Here is a 15,434-nt window from a genome sequence, read left to right as displayed (position 1 = left end):
GATTGTAGGTCCTGCGTCAAGATGACCAGCTTTGACCCTTCTTCCGACTGCAGCCCCCACAGTACAAACCCCTTCAAGATTTGACTGAAAAACTTACAATCACGCACACGGCTAGTCATTACCAATGTTGATTGTCAGCCTGGACCTGAGATGACCAGTCCCCGTCTGTCTTCACATAACTGCAGTGCCAAACCCGTCGATCTTGTCCTTTTTATGATGATCCTTATCGAAATATCATGAACACATCTCCTGAAGCCATCCTGCTGGATGGTCAGCACTTAGCACCTTTTAATCTCTTTCCTCTGTTACCTGCCTGGTCCAGACAGATCCATTTAGTGCTGATATTTCCCTGACCGAGAGCAATGAACTCCACCAAGGTGAAGTAGCCCAGGCTCCAGAGCTGATATACATGAAAAAGGTTTCTCTCCTGTCTTGACAGGAGTAAATGCTGTGATCTGGCGATGGTTAGTTGTATCAGTGGCCTCCCCAATTACTTAACATGATGGCAGTTATCCTCTGTCACTGTTACGATAATGTCCCAAATTCCTGACCTTTAACAGTATCAGTTTTGTTGTGATGTTGGAATGTTTGAAATTGACCCATTGGAATGCTGCCTGCCTCTATGTGTTTTGTGTTGAGGTTTGGCTCTCATTCACAGTACTATTGTCCATGGGGGTTGGGATTCCTTCCCCATAATCCACAAAGTCCAGTTTTAAAGTCCAATTGTGGGGGAGGGATTCCAATCCTACAGGGTGTGTGTGTAAATAGATTAATAATAAGGAACAAGTGAGTCGCTGTATTTTTTTAAGTAAGGTTTATTTTAACTAGTGAACTGTATTGATTTTTAGTAGGATTTATCAGTACTAGTCAGGTTTATTAATAATTCTAAGGTGTTGTAGTATTGGTAACTTTTTAGCAGCAAAGGGTCGACCAATAAATAAAGGAATGGCAGGGTTGCTTCAACCTTGAGATTGCACTTCCTGTGCTATGTGTAAGTTCCAGGATGCTTCCCATATCCTGGAGAACCATTTGTGCAGGAAGTGTCGTCAATTGAAGCAGCTTGAGCTCCGAGTTTTGAAACTTGAGCGGCAGCATTCATGAGGATGAGAGCTACGTGGATAGCACGTTTATAGATGTGGTCACCCCACAGCTTAAGAGTATGCAGGGAAAGAGGGATCACCAGACAGTCAAAAAGAATCAGGCAGGTAGTGCAGGAGACCCCTGAGTGCATCTCACTCTCCAACTGGTATTCAGTTCTGAATACTGAGGAAAGTGATGCTTCACCTGGGGAGTGCAGCCAGAGCCTAATCCATGGCTGGAAGAGCCATAGTGATAGGTGATTCAATAGTCAGGGGAGCAGACAGATGTTTCTGTGGCCACAGACGTGAATCCAGGATGATGTGTTGCCTCCCTGGTACCAGGGTCAAAGATGTCAGTGAGCGGCTGCAGAGCATCCTGAAGGGGGAGGATGAACAGCCAGCAGTCGTGGTCCACATCGGAATCAAGGACAGGTAGAAAGAGGGATGTGGTCTTGCAGTCCGAATTGAGAGAGCTAGGTAAGGAATTAGCAAGCAGTACCTCAAAAGTAGTAATCTCCAGATTACTCCCGGTGCCACACGTAATTCAGTATAGAAATAGAAGGATAAGACAGAAGAATGTATGGCTGGAAAGATGGTGCAGGAGGGAGGGTTTCAGTTTCCTGGGACATTGGGACCGGCTCTGAGGAAGATGGGACCTGTACAGCCGGACAGGTCGCACTTGAACAGAGCTGGGACTGCGTTCCTTGTGGGACGTTTTGTTAGTGCTATTGGTGAGGGTTGAAACTTGTTTGGCAGGGGGATGGGGACCTGAGGGTAGACTCGGCTGGAGCAAAATCAGAAATTAAAATGGAAGTCGGAAAATTAATGGATGAGTCTGGAAGACAGAGAAAATGAGGGTTAGAAAATAAAAACAAGAGTTTGGCATTGCTCAAGTGTATCTATTCCAATGCAAGGAGTATAGCAAATAAAGCAGATGAGCTGAGGGCACTGATAGACACATGACAGTATGATATCATAGCTATCATAGCTATTACAGAAACATGGCTTAAGAAGGGGCAGGAATGGCAGCTCAATGTTCCTGATTACAGGGTTTTCAGACGTGATAGGTAGGGGGATAAGAAAGGAGGGGGAGTGGCAATTTTGGTCAAGAAAACTATTACAGCTGTGAGGAGGGATGATATGTTGGAAGGTTCATTAAAGAAGCAAGAGAGGAAATAGCAGAGGGTCTGACCATCATTTTCCATTCCGCACTGGATACAGATGTGGTACCGGAGGATTGGAGAATTGCTAACATTGTACCTCTGTTTAACAAGGGAGCAAAGGATAGACCAAATAATTACAGGCCAGTCAGTCTAACCTCAGTAGTGGGCAAATTATTGGAATCTATTCTGAGAGACAGGATAAACTATTATAACTATTTGGACATAAATGTAGGGGGCATGATCAGATAGTTTGCAGATGACACAAAGATTGGCCATGTGGTAGATAGCGAGGATGATAGCTGTAGGCTGCAGAAAGATATTGATGGTCTGTTCAGATGGGCCAAAAAGTGGCAAATGGAATTCAACTTGGAGAAATGTGAGGTGATGCATTTGGGGAGGTCAACCAAGACAAACGAATACACGATTAATGGAAAAATACTGAGAAGGGTAGAGGAAGTAAGGGACCTTGGAGTGAATGTCCACAGATCCCTGAAGGTAGCAGGACAGGTCGATAAGGTGGCTAATAAAGCATATGGAATCTTTTCCTTTATTAGCTGAGGTATAGAATACAAGAACAAGGAGGTTAGGCTGGAACTGTATAACTCATTGGTTAGGCCACAACTTGAGTACCGTGTGCAGTTCTGGTCACCTCATTCTTTTGGGCCTCCTTATCTCGAGAGACAATGGATACGCGCCTGGAGGTGGTCAGTGGTTTGTGAAGCAGCGCCTGGAGTGGCTATAAAGGCCAATTCTGGAGTGACAGGCTCTTCCACAGGTGCTGCAGAGAAATTTGTTTGTTGGGGCTGTTGCACAGTTGGCTCTCCCCTTGCGCCTCTGTCTTTTTTCCTGCCAACTACTAAGTCTCTTCGACTCGCCACAATTTAGCCCTGTCTTTATGGCTGCCCGCCAGCTCTGGCGAATGCTGGCAACTGACTCCCACGACTTGTGATCAATGTCACACGATTTCATGTCGCGTTTGCAGACGTCTTTATAACGGAGACATGGACGGCCGGTGGGTCTGATACCAGTGGTGAGCTCGCTGTACAATGTGTCTTTGGGGATCCTGCCATCTTCCATGCGGCTCACATGGCCAAGCCATCTCAAGCGCCGCTGACTCAGTAGTGTGTATAAGCTGGGGATGTTGGCCGCTTCAAGGACTTCTGTGTTGGAGATATAGTCCTGCCACCTGATGCCAAGTATTCTCCGAAGGCAGCGAAGATGGAATGAATTGAGACGTCGCTCTTGGCTGGCATATGTTGTCCAGGCCTCGCTGCCGTAGAGCAAGGTACTGAGGACACAGGCCTGATACACTCGGACTTTTGTGTTCCGTGTCAGTGCGCCATTTTCCCACACTCTCTTGGCCAGTCTGAACATAGCAGTGGAAGCCTTACCCATGCACTTGTTGATTTCTGCATCTAGAGACAGGTTACTGGTGATAGTTGAGCCTAGGTAGGTGAACTCTTGAACCACTTCCAGAGCGTGGTCGCCAATATTGATGGATGGAGCATTTCTGACATCCTGCCCCATGATGTTCGTTTTCTTGAGGCTGATGGTTAGGCCAAATTCATTGCAGGCAGACGCAAACCTGTCGATGAGACTCTGCAGGCATTCTTCAGTGTGAGATGTTAAAGCAGCATCGTCAGCAAAGAGGAGTTCTCTGATGAGGACTTTCCGTACTTTGGACTTCGCTCTTAGACGGGCAAGGTTGAACAACCTGCCCCCTGATCTTGTGTGGAGGAAAATTCCTTCTTCAGAGGATTTGAACGCATGTGAAAGCAGCAGGGAGAAGAAAATCCCAAAAAGTGTGGGTGCGAGAACACAGCCCTGTTTCACACCACTCAGGATAGGAAAGGGCTCTGATGAGGAGCCACCATGTTGAATTGTGCCTTTCATATTGTCATGGAATGAGGTGATGATACTTAGTAGCTTTGGTGGACATCCGATCTTTTCTAGTAGTCTGAAGAGACCACGTCTGCTGACGAGGTCAAAGGCTTTGGTGAGATCAATGAAAGCAATGTAGAGGGGCATCTGTTGTTCACGGCATTTCTCCTGTATCTGACGAAGGGAGAACAGCATGTCAATAGTCGATCTCTCTGCACGAAAGCCACACTGTGCCTCAGGGTAGACGCGCTCGGCCAGCTTCTGGAGCCTGTTCAGAGCGACTCGAGCAAAGACTTTCCCCACTATGCTGAGCAGGGAGATTCCACGGTAGTTGTTGCAGTCACCGCGGTCACCTTTGTTTTTATAGAGGGTGATGATGTTGGCATCGCGCATGTCCTGGGGTACTGCTCCCTCGTCCCAGCACAGGCATAGCAGTTCATGTAGTGCTGAGAGTATAGCAGGCTTGGCACTCTTGATTATTTCAGGGGTAATGCTGTCCTTCCCAGGGGCTTTTCCGCTGGCTAGGGAATCAATGGCATCACTGAGTTCCGATTTGGTTGGCTGTATGTCCAGCTCATCCATGACTGGTAGAGGCTGGGCTGCATTGAGGGCAGTCTCAGTGACAGCATTCTCCCTGGAGTACAGTTCTAGGTAGTGCTCAACCCAGCGGTCCATCTGTTTGCGTTGGTCAGTGATTATGTCCCCCGATTTAGATTTGAGGGGGGTGATCTTCTTGATGGTTGGCCCAAGAGCTCTCTTCATGCCATCATACATTCCTCTGATGTTTCCGGTGTCTGAGGCCACCTCATTACAGAGGAATTAACTGCACTAGGGAGGGTACAGAGGAGATTTACGAGGATGTTGCCAGGACTGGAAAAATGCAGCTATGAGGAAAGATTGGATAGGCTGGGGTTGATCTCCTTGGAACAGAGAAGGCTGAGGGGAGATCTGATTGAAATGTACAAACTTTTGAGGGGCCTGGATGGAGTGGAGGTGAAGCGTCTATTCACCTTAGCAGAAAGATCAGTGACGAGGGGGCATAGATTTAAAGTGATTGGTAGAAAAATTAGAGGGGAGATGAGTAGAAACGTTTGCACCCAGAGGGTAGTGATGATCTGGAATTCACTGCCTGAAAGGGTAGTTGAGGTAGAGACCCTCAACTCATTCATAAGGAGTCTGGATATGCACCTCAAGTTCCGTAAGCTGCAGGGCTACGGACCAAATGCTGGAAGGTGGGATTAGAGTAGGTGGATTGTTTTTCAGCCGGCACGGACACGATGGGCCAAGTGGCCTCTTTCTGTGCCTTAAACTTTCTGTGATTCTATGATTGTTTTCGGTCCTCACTCTGTTCCCAGCTTCTGACCCCATCCCTCTGCTCGGCAAAAGTTTGGGACAAAACCAGCCTGTTCGTAATTTTGGTGCGAGATGAGCATCCGACCACATATTCGCACCATCATTAAGACCACCGATTTCCACCTCTGTAACATCGCCTGACCCCGTCCATGTCTCAGCTCATCTGCTGCTGAAACCCTCGCTCAAGCCTTTGTTACCTCTAGACTTCACTGTTCCAATGCACTCTTGGCTGATCTCCCACTTTTTAAACTGGAGGTCATCCAAAACGTTGCTGTCTGTGTCTTAACTCGCAGCAAGCCCAGTTCACCAGCACCCGGTGCTCATTGGCTCCTGGTCAAGCAACATCTTGATTTTAAAATTCTCAGCTTTGTTTTCAAATCTCCCTGTCTCTGAGATCTCCTCCAGCCCCACAACTCCACCATTGGTTGCTGTGCCTTCAGGACCGAAGCTCTTGAATTTTCTTCCTACACCCCTTCACCTCTCTACCTCGCTTTCCCCTTTAAGACACTCCTTAAGACCTACCTCTTTGACCAAGCTTTGGGTCATCTGACCTAATGATTCCTTCTGTGGCTCGGTGTCATATTTTGTTTTGTAATGCTCTTGTGGATGTGCCTTAGGACGTTTTATTACATTGAAGGCGCTCTATAAATATAAGTTGTTATTGTTATACATTTTGGTGGGAAGACCGAGGAGAGGCAATATAAAATAAAGGGTACAATTGTAAAGGGAGTGTGGGAACAGAAAGACCTGGGGTATATGTGCACAAATCATTGTAGCTGGCAGGGCAGGTTGAGAAAGTGGTTAAAAAGGCAGATGGAATTCTGGGCTTTATAAATAGAGCCATGGAGTAAAAAAGCAGGAAGTTATGGAGAAGCTTAGTAAAACGCTGGTTTATCCTCAACTGGAATATTGTGTCCGATTCTGACCACCACACTTTAGGAAGGATGTAAAGGCCTGGAAACAGTGCAGAAAAGATTGAGAAGAATGATTTCAGAGACGAGGAACTTCAGTTACGTAGATTGGAGAAGCTGGGGGTTGTTCTCCTTAGATGGGAGATGTTTGAGAGGAGATTTGATAGAGGTGTTCAAAATCGTGAGGAGTTTAGACAGTATTTAGAGAGAAATTGATCCCATTGGTAAGGTCGAGAACCAGAGAACACAGATTTAATGTGAATGGCAAACGAATCAACGGTAACATGAGAAAAACCTTTTTACGCAGAGTATGGTTAGGATCTGGAATGCACTGCCTGAGTGTGGTGGACGCAGACTCAATCATGGCTTTCAAAAGGGAATTAGTTAGATAAGAGTCTGAAGATAAAACATTCGCAGGGCTATGGGGGAACGGGCAGGGGAATGGGACTAGCTGAGTTGCTTTTGCAGAGAGCCGGCATAGGCCTGACAGGCCGAATGGCCTCCTTCTGTGCTGTGAGTCTATCTTGGGCTTGAATGGACTCAACGATGGAGCATCTGCAGACCTCCAGGGTAGAGAATTCCAAAGATTCACAACCCTCTGAATGAAGACATTTCTTCTCATCTCAGTCCTAAATGATCGGCCCCTTATCCTGAGATTGTGCCCCTCTGTTCTAGATTCCCCAGCCAGGGGGAACAACTTGTCAGTGTCTACCCTGTCAAGCCCCTTAAGAATTTTTTGACGTAACAATGAGATCAGTCCTCATTCTTCTAAATTCCAGAGACTACAGACCCAATTCACTCAGCCTCTGATCTTGGACAACCTTCTAATCCCAGGAACCAATCTAGTGAACCTTTGCACAAGTATACCCTTCCTTCGATATGGAGACCAAAACTGCGTACAGTGCTCCAGGAGTGGTCGCACCCTCCGCCACTTTAACAGTTTCCGTTTCCCTGGCCTATATGTTTCCTTTTCACCATGGATGTCCAATCCCTCTACACCTCCATCCCCCACCAGGTTGGTCTGAAGGCTGTCTGCTTCTTCCTTGAATGGAGTCATAGAGTCATTTATGGCATAGAAGGAGGCCATTCCATCCATTGAGTCCGTGCCAGCTCTCCAAGAAGCTATCCAGTCAGTCCTCCTACCCTGCTCGATCCCTGTAGCCCTGCAGGTTTATAGAGACCCAACCAGAGCCCATCCACCGCCACCCTCCTCTGACTGCCTGAACTTGTTCTCACATTGAAGAACTTCTTCAACTCCACTCACTTCCTCCAAATAAAAGATTTTGCTTGGGGAACCTGTATGGGTCCTAGCTTTTTTGTGGGATATGTGGAACATTCCTTGTTGCAGCCCCACTCAAGGCCCCTTCCCTCACATCTTTTTCTGGTACATTGATGACTGTAATGGTGCCACTCCCTGCTCTCACCCTGAACTGGAAAATTTCATCAACTTTGCTTCCAGTTTCCACCGTTCACAAACCCCTTCTTGAAACTCTCTGTCTCCATTTCTGGGGATAAATTATTCAGCAATATCCACTATAAACCCACTGACTCCCACAGCTACCTCGACTACATTTCCCGACACCCTGCTCTCTGTAAGGACTCCATTCCATTCTCCCAGTTTCTTTGTCTCCATTGCATCCGCTCTGGCAATGTCAACCTTCCACCCTATTGCATCCGATATGTCATCCCTTTTCCTCAGCTGAGGATTCCTCCGCCTCCCCCCACACCCAACAACTGTGGTTGACAGGGCCCTTGACCATATCTGTTTTATTTCCCAAACTTCTGCTGTCACCTCTTCCCCACCCCCTCCCAGAGCCATGAGAGGGTTCCCTTGTCCTCACCTTCCATCCGACCAGCCTTCACATTCAACGCATCATCATTCGCCATTTCCGGCACTGTCAGTGTGATGCCACCACCAAACATCTTCCCCTCTGCTCCCCTTCCCTTTAAGCCTTCCGAAGGGACCATTCCTTCCCTGGCTAACTTCTCTACCACTCCCAACACCTCCGCCCTTTCTCATGGCACCTTTCCATGCAAGCCTAGGAGATGCAACTCTTGTCCTTTTACCTCCTCCGTTCTCACTCCAAGGCCTTAAACACTCCTTCGAGGTGAAACAGCGATTTACTCGTACTTTCAATTCAGTACAGTGTATTCGCTGTTTACACTGTGGTTTCCTCTACATCGGGGAGACTAACTGCAGATTGGGTGACCATTTGGCAGAACATCTCCATTCATTTTGAAAACCTGACCCCGAGCTTCTGGTCACCTGTTATTTTGATTATCTGCTCCACTCCCACTCTGACCTCGGCCTCCTGCACTTTTCCAATGAAGTTCAATGGGAGTGTGAGGAACAGCACCTCATCATTTGATTAGGAATTTTACAGCCTTCCAGACTCGGAGTTTAATAATTGAAGAATCTGCATTTTCAATTAGCATCTCCTCTAGACACAGCTTTTGTTTCTTCACTTGTCCCTTTAGGACTCCATTCTTTTGCCTTGCACCATTATCTCTTTTTGTCATTTAGCCTTCCACCCCATCAGAGCCCTTCCTTTTGTTCTTTCCGCCCCTTCCCCTGCCTCTGTGTTTGCTTTAAACCTGTTATATCTCTAACAGTTTTCCAGTTCTGATGAAAGGTTATCAACCTGAAATGTTAACTTTGTTTCTTTCTCCACAGGTGCTGCTGGACCTGCTGAATATTTCCGGGATTTTCTGTTATTTCAGATTTCCAGGATCTGCAATATTTTGTATTAAAGGTAATGATAGAACTGCGTAAAACTCTAGTTAGGTTACAACGAGAGGACTGTGTACAGTTCTGGTCCCTGCATTAAGGAAGGATGTGATTGCACGAGATAGCCTACAGAGCAGATTTACGGAGGATGTTGCCAGGACCGGTGAATTTTAGCTATGAGGAAAGATTGGACTGGCTGGGGTTGTTTTCTTTGGAACAGAGGAGGCTGAGGGGAGATTTAATTGAGGTATATGAATTATGAGGGGCCTAGTTAGAGTGGATAGGAAGGACCTATTCCCCTTAGCAGAGAGGTTAATAAACTGGGGGCATAGATTTAAATAATTAGTAGAAGGATTAGAGGAGAGTTAAGGAATAATTGTTTTACCTAAAGAGGGTGGTGGGGGTTAGGAACTCACTGCCTGAAAGAGTGATGGAGGCAGAAACCCTGATTGCATTTTTAAAAACTCCTGGATATGCAGTTAAAGTGCTGAAACATACAGGGCTACAGACCAAGAGTTGGAAAGTGGGATTAGGCTGAATAGCTCTTTTTTTTGACTGACACAGACACGATGGCTGAATGGCCTCCTCCTGTGCTGTAAAATTTCTATATTTCTTGTTACTCTGGGAACAGACTGGGACTGAGTTTTGCCTTTTTGAAACCAACCAATAAGGAGATGCTGGGTCACCCAGCAACTTTTTTTTTAAGAGGGGCACAATTAATAAATAACTAAATCAAATAAAGTTAAATAATCACATTATTGCTAATGTCCAGTGTGCACTCCGGCCCCTGTGGTCCCCATCCGTCATGGAAGGTTGAGTTTTGTCGTCAATGTGAGTGCAAAGGGTCCATGATTCTGAGCAGGTTACCAAACCTTAAATTTTTATGCATGCTAGCTCAGAAAACTAGCAAAAGCCCATGACACGAAAAGTAGTAGTTGCGCTAAATTGTAGCAGGGGCGTAGACAAACCTATTCTGCCAATTGTTTGTGCGAATTAGACAGGGTCATGGGAGAAAGCTGGGCTGTGGGACTCAATTATGACAGTTCTTTAAAGGAGGTGGCATGCACAAGGCATGAATGCCTCTTTGTGCTGTAAGGTTCTATGAAGCCTCGGAGCCACAGAAATTAAATGTAATACAAAACAACAAATTCATGGAATATTTTGGTTTTGATCAAACATAGGGAAAGATGATTTGTAAAACAACTGTCCAAGTGCATTGGTTTTACTCAATGCGTTTTGTGTAAGTTTTAATAAGTGATGTCTCCCCACCACAAGATGATGAGGCACAGTTGGAAAATAGATATTAAGTTTCAAGAAAAGACCAGTTCCCTCCAATGTTCTCTGATCTGCTTACTGCTCCTAATCTGGACCTCCTCTGGTCCTTGATTAGCAGTTTTTTTTTTAAATTAAAGAGTCATTATTGCCATGCAAAGTTTGTTCTGGAAAAGTATGGGAATACTAATTATTGTAAACTTTTTTTTTAAATGGTGTAAGGACTTCAGAGTTCAGGACTACTTCCTTGGCTGGGGGGTGGGGGGGTGGTCGGCGGTCATCAGATTTAAAGTTATTCATAAAGGGTGAGGAATGAAGTTTAGAGAAATTTCTTCACAGAAGGTTACTAGAGCATGGGTGCTTTGGCACAGGGAGTAGTTGAGATAGCGAGCACTGCGACTTTTGAAGGAAAGTTGAATGAGTATTGGGGGAGAGCAGGGCAGTGGGGAATAATTTTAGATTTCTCCTGCAAAGAGCTAACACCTACATGTTTGGTATCTCCTGCGCTGTAAACTTCTATGATTTATCAGCACTTATGCAAAATGCAGTTATTAGCCACCCCCGATCAGCATTGATCAGGCTGGTAGGCAGTTTGAGAGAACTGCCCTGGGTAACGTTTCATCTGATTTAGATAGTTACTTTCATGCCCCCGCCCCGACAACTCCACCGTCGCCCTTTCGCTGTCTGAGAAGTAACTGGAATAAAAAAATGGAAAATGCTGGAAACGCTCAGCAAGTCAAACAACATCTGTTGGGAGAGAGAGAGAAAAAGTGTTAACCTTTTAGGACAATGAGCTTTCATCAGAACTGGCAGAAGTTAGAGATTTAACAATTTTTAAGAAAGTGCAGAGCTTGGGGTGGGCGGGGGGCGACGGTGATAGGAGAGGATGGGGGAGGAGAGAACAAAGGGGAAGTTGGTTACACTGTGTGGTTTTCCCCTCCCCCGCCGCCCCCGCCATCTCCACCCATATTCCAACATGACTCAAATTAAGACATCGGCAACGCATCACGTGTTGTTGCAGCCCATTTAATGCATTATTTTCTGACAGTGAATGTGCAATAAACTACAAAGGACTTGATGCAAAATAAACTCATTCAGCCTCAAGAAGACACAGAGTCAGAAAGCATTATCTGAAGGGGTAATAATTATCCACTGCTTGTCAAAAGTGAGTAATTGTGCCCCCAGAAAGTTAACACTGTTCCTTGCATTGCCTAGCTCATATACAACAGTCAGAGTAAGGAGAACAGCTGATGAGCAACTCCGTGTGACCAAAAGTGCCAGCAAATTGTGCACAATAGGGAACGCATGTGAAAGGATTGAAGAAAATGAAGAAAAGAGCCATTTGTGCAGTTTCAGTCTCCACGGTCCTGGAGGGATGTTGAGGCAAAGGAGGGTACAGCACAGGTTCACCAAAATGTTGCCTGACATGAAGAACCACAAATACAAATACATTGGGCCAGTTTGTTATAATAATGGGATCATAGGGAGATTTGAGCGTGGCATTTAAAAATTATGAAGGAATGAGACAGTAGGTAGAAACACAGTCAGTTTCTAGCGATTGAGGGCGGTCTGGAACAAGGGGACACATAAGATTAATTGGAAAAGATTTAGAACGGACCAGGGGAATTTATTTTTTAATAACTGATGGTTCTGGGCCTTTGGAATGCACTGAGATTATGATAGCTGTTTCATTCAAACAGGTTAGTTTGGTGGTTTGAAGGAATGAGTGCTTGTATGGAAGATAAAGAATCGAAAATTGGAAAATTAATGTCTAAATGGAGGAACAGAGATCTGGGGGCACAAATACAAAAATCAAAATAAGTAGCCACGCAGGTCAATAAAATCAAAGTTTAAAAAAAACTAAGCACTGGGGTTACTTTCTAGAGAGATAGAATTGAGCAGCAGAGATGTTCTGTCAAACTTGTCTCGAACCTTGGTTCCACCACACTTGGAGTAAGGAAAACAGTTCTGGTCTCCATATTGTTAGAAAGGTCTTCCATTATTTTTGATATTTTTTTTTAAGAACTTGTGTTAAAACTGAAACGATTCCATGGATGTGTTTTTTCCCCAAAGTTCACTGACAGGACAATATGTTTGAAAGCCACCTGTGATTTGGGCTCAGAAAACAGAACCCTTGGTGACTTGGGGAAAAATGGTTACAGAGAAGCGACATGTCAAGGTTTGTGGAGGTCAGGAGGTCGACTCTGTTTGGGGTTTGGACATTGTTTTCAGTTAGTTGTGGTGAGAACTGTTTGAAGACACTTGGTGTTTTCCTACCAAGGAGAAAATAAATCACCCAGCTCACTTCCTTCTCTACCTTTTTGAAGAAATCCTGCCAAAATTTAGTGTAGAAGAGCAAACAATCCCTGGTGCCGTATAGCTCCTGAGGAGCTGAAAAAAAATCCTGCGATTCAAGTGTGTGCTGGCGGAAACTGACTTCCATATCTTTCTTTTTTCATCAAGAATTAGTGAGTTTTTTTTTAAATAGATCTCTGCAGAATGAATTTCTGTATTTTCATGTGTGTGTGTGTGTAAGTGTAATTGGGGTATTTTTAAAAAGAGAGCTTTCATATTTTAATAAGTGTGTTAATACTTTGCTTTGTTACTGGTTAAGTCTTATTTTATAATAAACTGATCATTTTGTTGTTTATTAAAGAAACTTGATTGGTTTGTTTTATTCTGGGTTAAAAGATAGAGTATATGATTGGCTGTATCAGTAACCAGGTAAACATTTAAATAGATGTTGTGACCTGCGAAGAAGTGGAACTAGAAAAGACAGTGCACTCCTCCCGCCTCAGTTGTAACAATAATATAGAAAGGACATGGCAGTAGAGGCCTACTTGAGGTTGGGAAAACGAACCCGATCGAACCACCGTGGACCCGGCCCGAGTACCTCCGCTTTTGCCCCAAGCCCGACCCGAACCCGACTCAACACGACCCAAGCCAGCCATCCGTTTACTTACCTCCCGACTCGGAACCTCCACGTGATGCGTGATACCTGCTGAGTATTTCCAGCACTTTGTTTTTATTAAATATTATATGGTCAGTTTGGAGCTCTTTTCTCTATTACAGAAAAGACTGAGGGGTGGTCTGGTAGAGGTCTTTAAGATTATGAAAGAGTTTGATGGAGTAGATGTAGAGAAGGTGTTTTTCACTTGTGTGGGAGACCCGAACTAGGAGCCATAAATATAAGGTAGCCACTAATATTTCCAATTGGGAATTCAGGAGAAACTTCTTTATCTGGAGTATGGTTTGAATGTGGAACTCACTATCACAGGGAATAGTGAAGTGAATAGTATAGATACATTTAAGGGGAAGCTAGATAAACATGAGGGAGAAAGGAATAAAAGGATACGCTGATGGGGTTAGATGACGAAGAATGGGAGGAGGCTGAGGTGGAGCATGAACACCAGCATGGACCAGTTAGAAATATGGACTAGTTGGGCTGAACGGAGTCCTAATTTCAATTTGAACAATTGCAGTTTGCTCACACCCGGTTACTCATTCGCTGGATTATCTTGTGATCTTGGTTATTCCTGAACAAGGCGATTTACTTTTTATTAAAAATTTCAGGTTTTTGACCGTTGCCATGGTTTCCCGGAAGCAGGAGAAGTTGCTGCGTTATGTGGAGGATGGGAACGTGCTGAAGTTGAAGTCCTACCTCCGCAAGCATCGCAGGCTGTCTGTGACGTTCGCTGGACGGAGGGGCCGCACCCCACTGCACGTGGCCTGCGTGCGGAGAGACGACGCTGTCACGCGGCTGCTGCTGAAACATGGAGCTGACCCTTCAATCCAGGACCAGAAAGGAAATACCCCACTGCACCTGGCAGCCAGAGAGGCAGTGAAGAAAGGAGGGACAGGTAATGTGACATCTGGAATTAAAGGGGAGGGAATCTTTTTGAGAGGTGGCAGGGGATGGATAGAATCCAAGCTCAGATTTTGGACCCGAATATTATGCTTATCCAAGTAAGGGATGCCGGGGCTGGAGAATGGAATATTTCCCCTTTCAACCACTCAGTCAGCATAAGGCACAGCACAGCAAGACCAGATACCACACAGGTCGGGCCCGAGTCAGGTTCGGCTTGGCTGTTGTCGGTCGGGCTTTAATTTTACACCTGAGCCAGGCTTTACTCCAAACACTCCCAGGCAGGTACAGCAAGGATTAGATACAGAGTAAAGCTCCCTCTACACTGTGCCTCCAAACACTCCAAGGGCAGGTACAGCACAGGTTAGGTAGATACAGAGTAAGGCTCCCTCCAATCTGTCCTATCAAACAAAGCAGGTATCTTTTTGTTGGCTGTGGATTTAAGCTTCACTCTGCTGCCCCAGTTATGTACCTTAAACCTTAAAAGAGCACCCCCTTGGATGACATTTTTCTATTTCCCACTCCAGCCACCAACCAAACTTGGTGTTTGGAATGTCTGATTTTTTCACCCCAGTAGAGGGAATTGGTTACCCATTGGGAACAGGAGTCTGTCCCACTGCATCCATAGAGATAAGTCAACTCAGCAGAGACTGAGGATTGCACCTGGTGTCCAACTTAGCTCAGTGTCACACCTGCCAGAGCATTTACCCAATGGGTGAAGCTGTGCGATTCTTCCACTTTCCTTTGCGTATAGATTAGAAGCCATCAGCAGACACCAGGGCAGAAAATTACAGTCGGCCTCCAGGCCTGATTCTGTGACCTGGAGCTTAAGCTGAAGCAAGGCATGAAGGGTTTGGGGATAAAAGGATTCAGAAAAGAAAATGAAAGACTTGCATTTCTGTAGCACCTTTTCAAGTGTTGATCATTGAGAAACGAGACAGTGAATTTACAGACAGCAAGATCCACAAACAGCAATGTAACGATGATCAGATATTCTGCTTTTTAGTGCTGTTGGATGAGGGATAAATATTGTCCAGGACAATGGGGAGAACTCCCTTGAGCTTCGGTTTAACATCTCATCTGAAAGGCTGTACCTCTGACAGTGCAGCACTCCCCCTGTACTGCACTGGGTGTATCAGCCTGGACTTTGTGCTGAAGTCTCTGGAGTAGTACTCAAACCCA

At 45.4% G+C, this 15,434-nt stretch overlaps 1 protein-coding gene across 5 annotated transcripts in view; it reads left to right on the top strand.

Annotated features, from left to right (window-relative positions):
• Positions 1 to 15,434, top strand: part of nfkbil1 (nuclear factor of kappa light polypeptide gene enhancer in B-cells inhibitor-like 1) — a 30,946-nt gene that overhangs the window by 2,382 nt on the left and 13,130 nt on the right. For 4 of the 5 annotated variants that reach the window (XM_068009476.1, XM_068009474.1, XM_068009473.1 and 1 more), the window contains exons 2-3: positions 9,062 to 9,140; positions 13,961 to 14,247. In XM_068009476.1, coding sequence (XP_067865577.1) covers positions 13,977 to 14,247 — 271 coding nt within the window. In that variant the 5' untranslated portion in view covers positions 9,062 to 9,140; positions 13,961 to 13,976. The remainder of the gene's footprint in view (positions 1 to 9,061; positions 9,141 to 13,960; positions 14,248 to 15,434) is intronic. The other variant, XM_068009477.1, reaches the window with a different exon arrangement.

The sequence above is a fragment of the Heterodontus francisci genome, chromosome 29 (assembly GCF_036365525.1).
Source record: "Heterodontus francisci isolate sHetFra1 chromosome 29, sHetFra1.hap1, whole genome shotgun sequence".
NCBI classification, from domain to species: Eukaryota; Metazoa; Chordata; class Chondrichthyes; order Heterodontiformes; family Heterodontidae; genus Heterodontus; species Heterodontus francisci.
The sequence above is the reverse complement of the archived record's forward strand: the minus strand, read 5'-3'. Positions and strand labels throughout refer to the sequence as shown.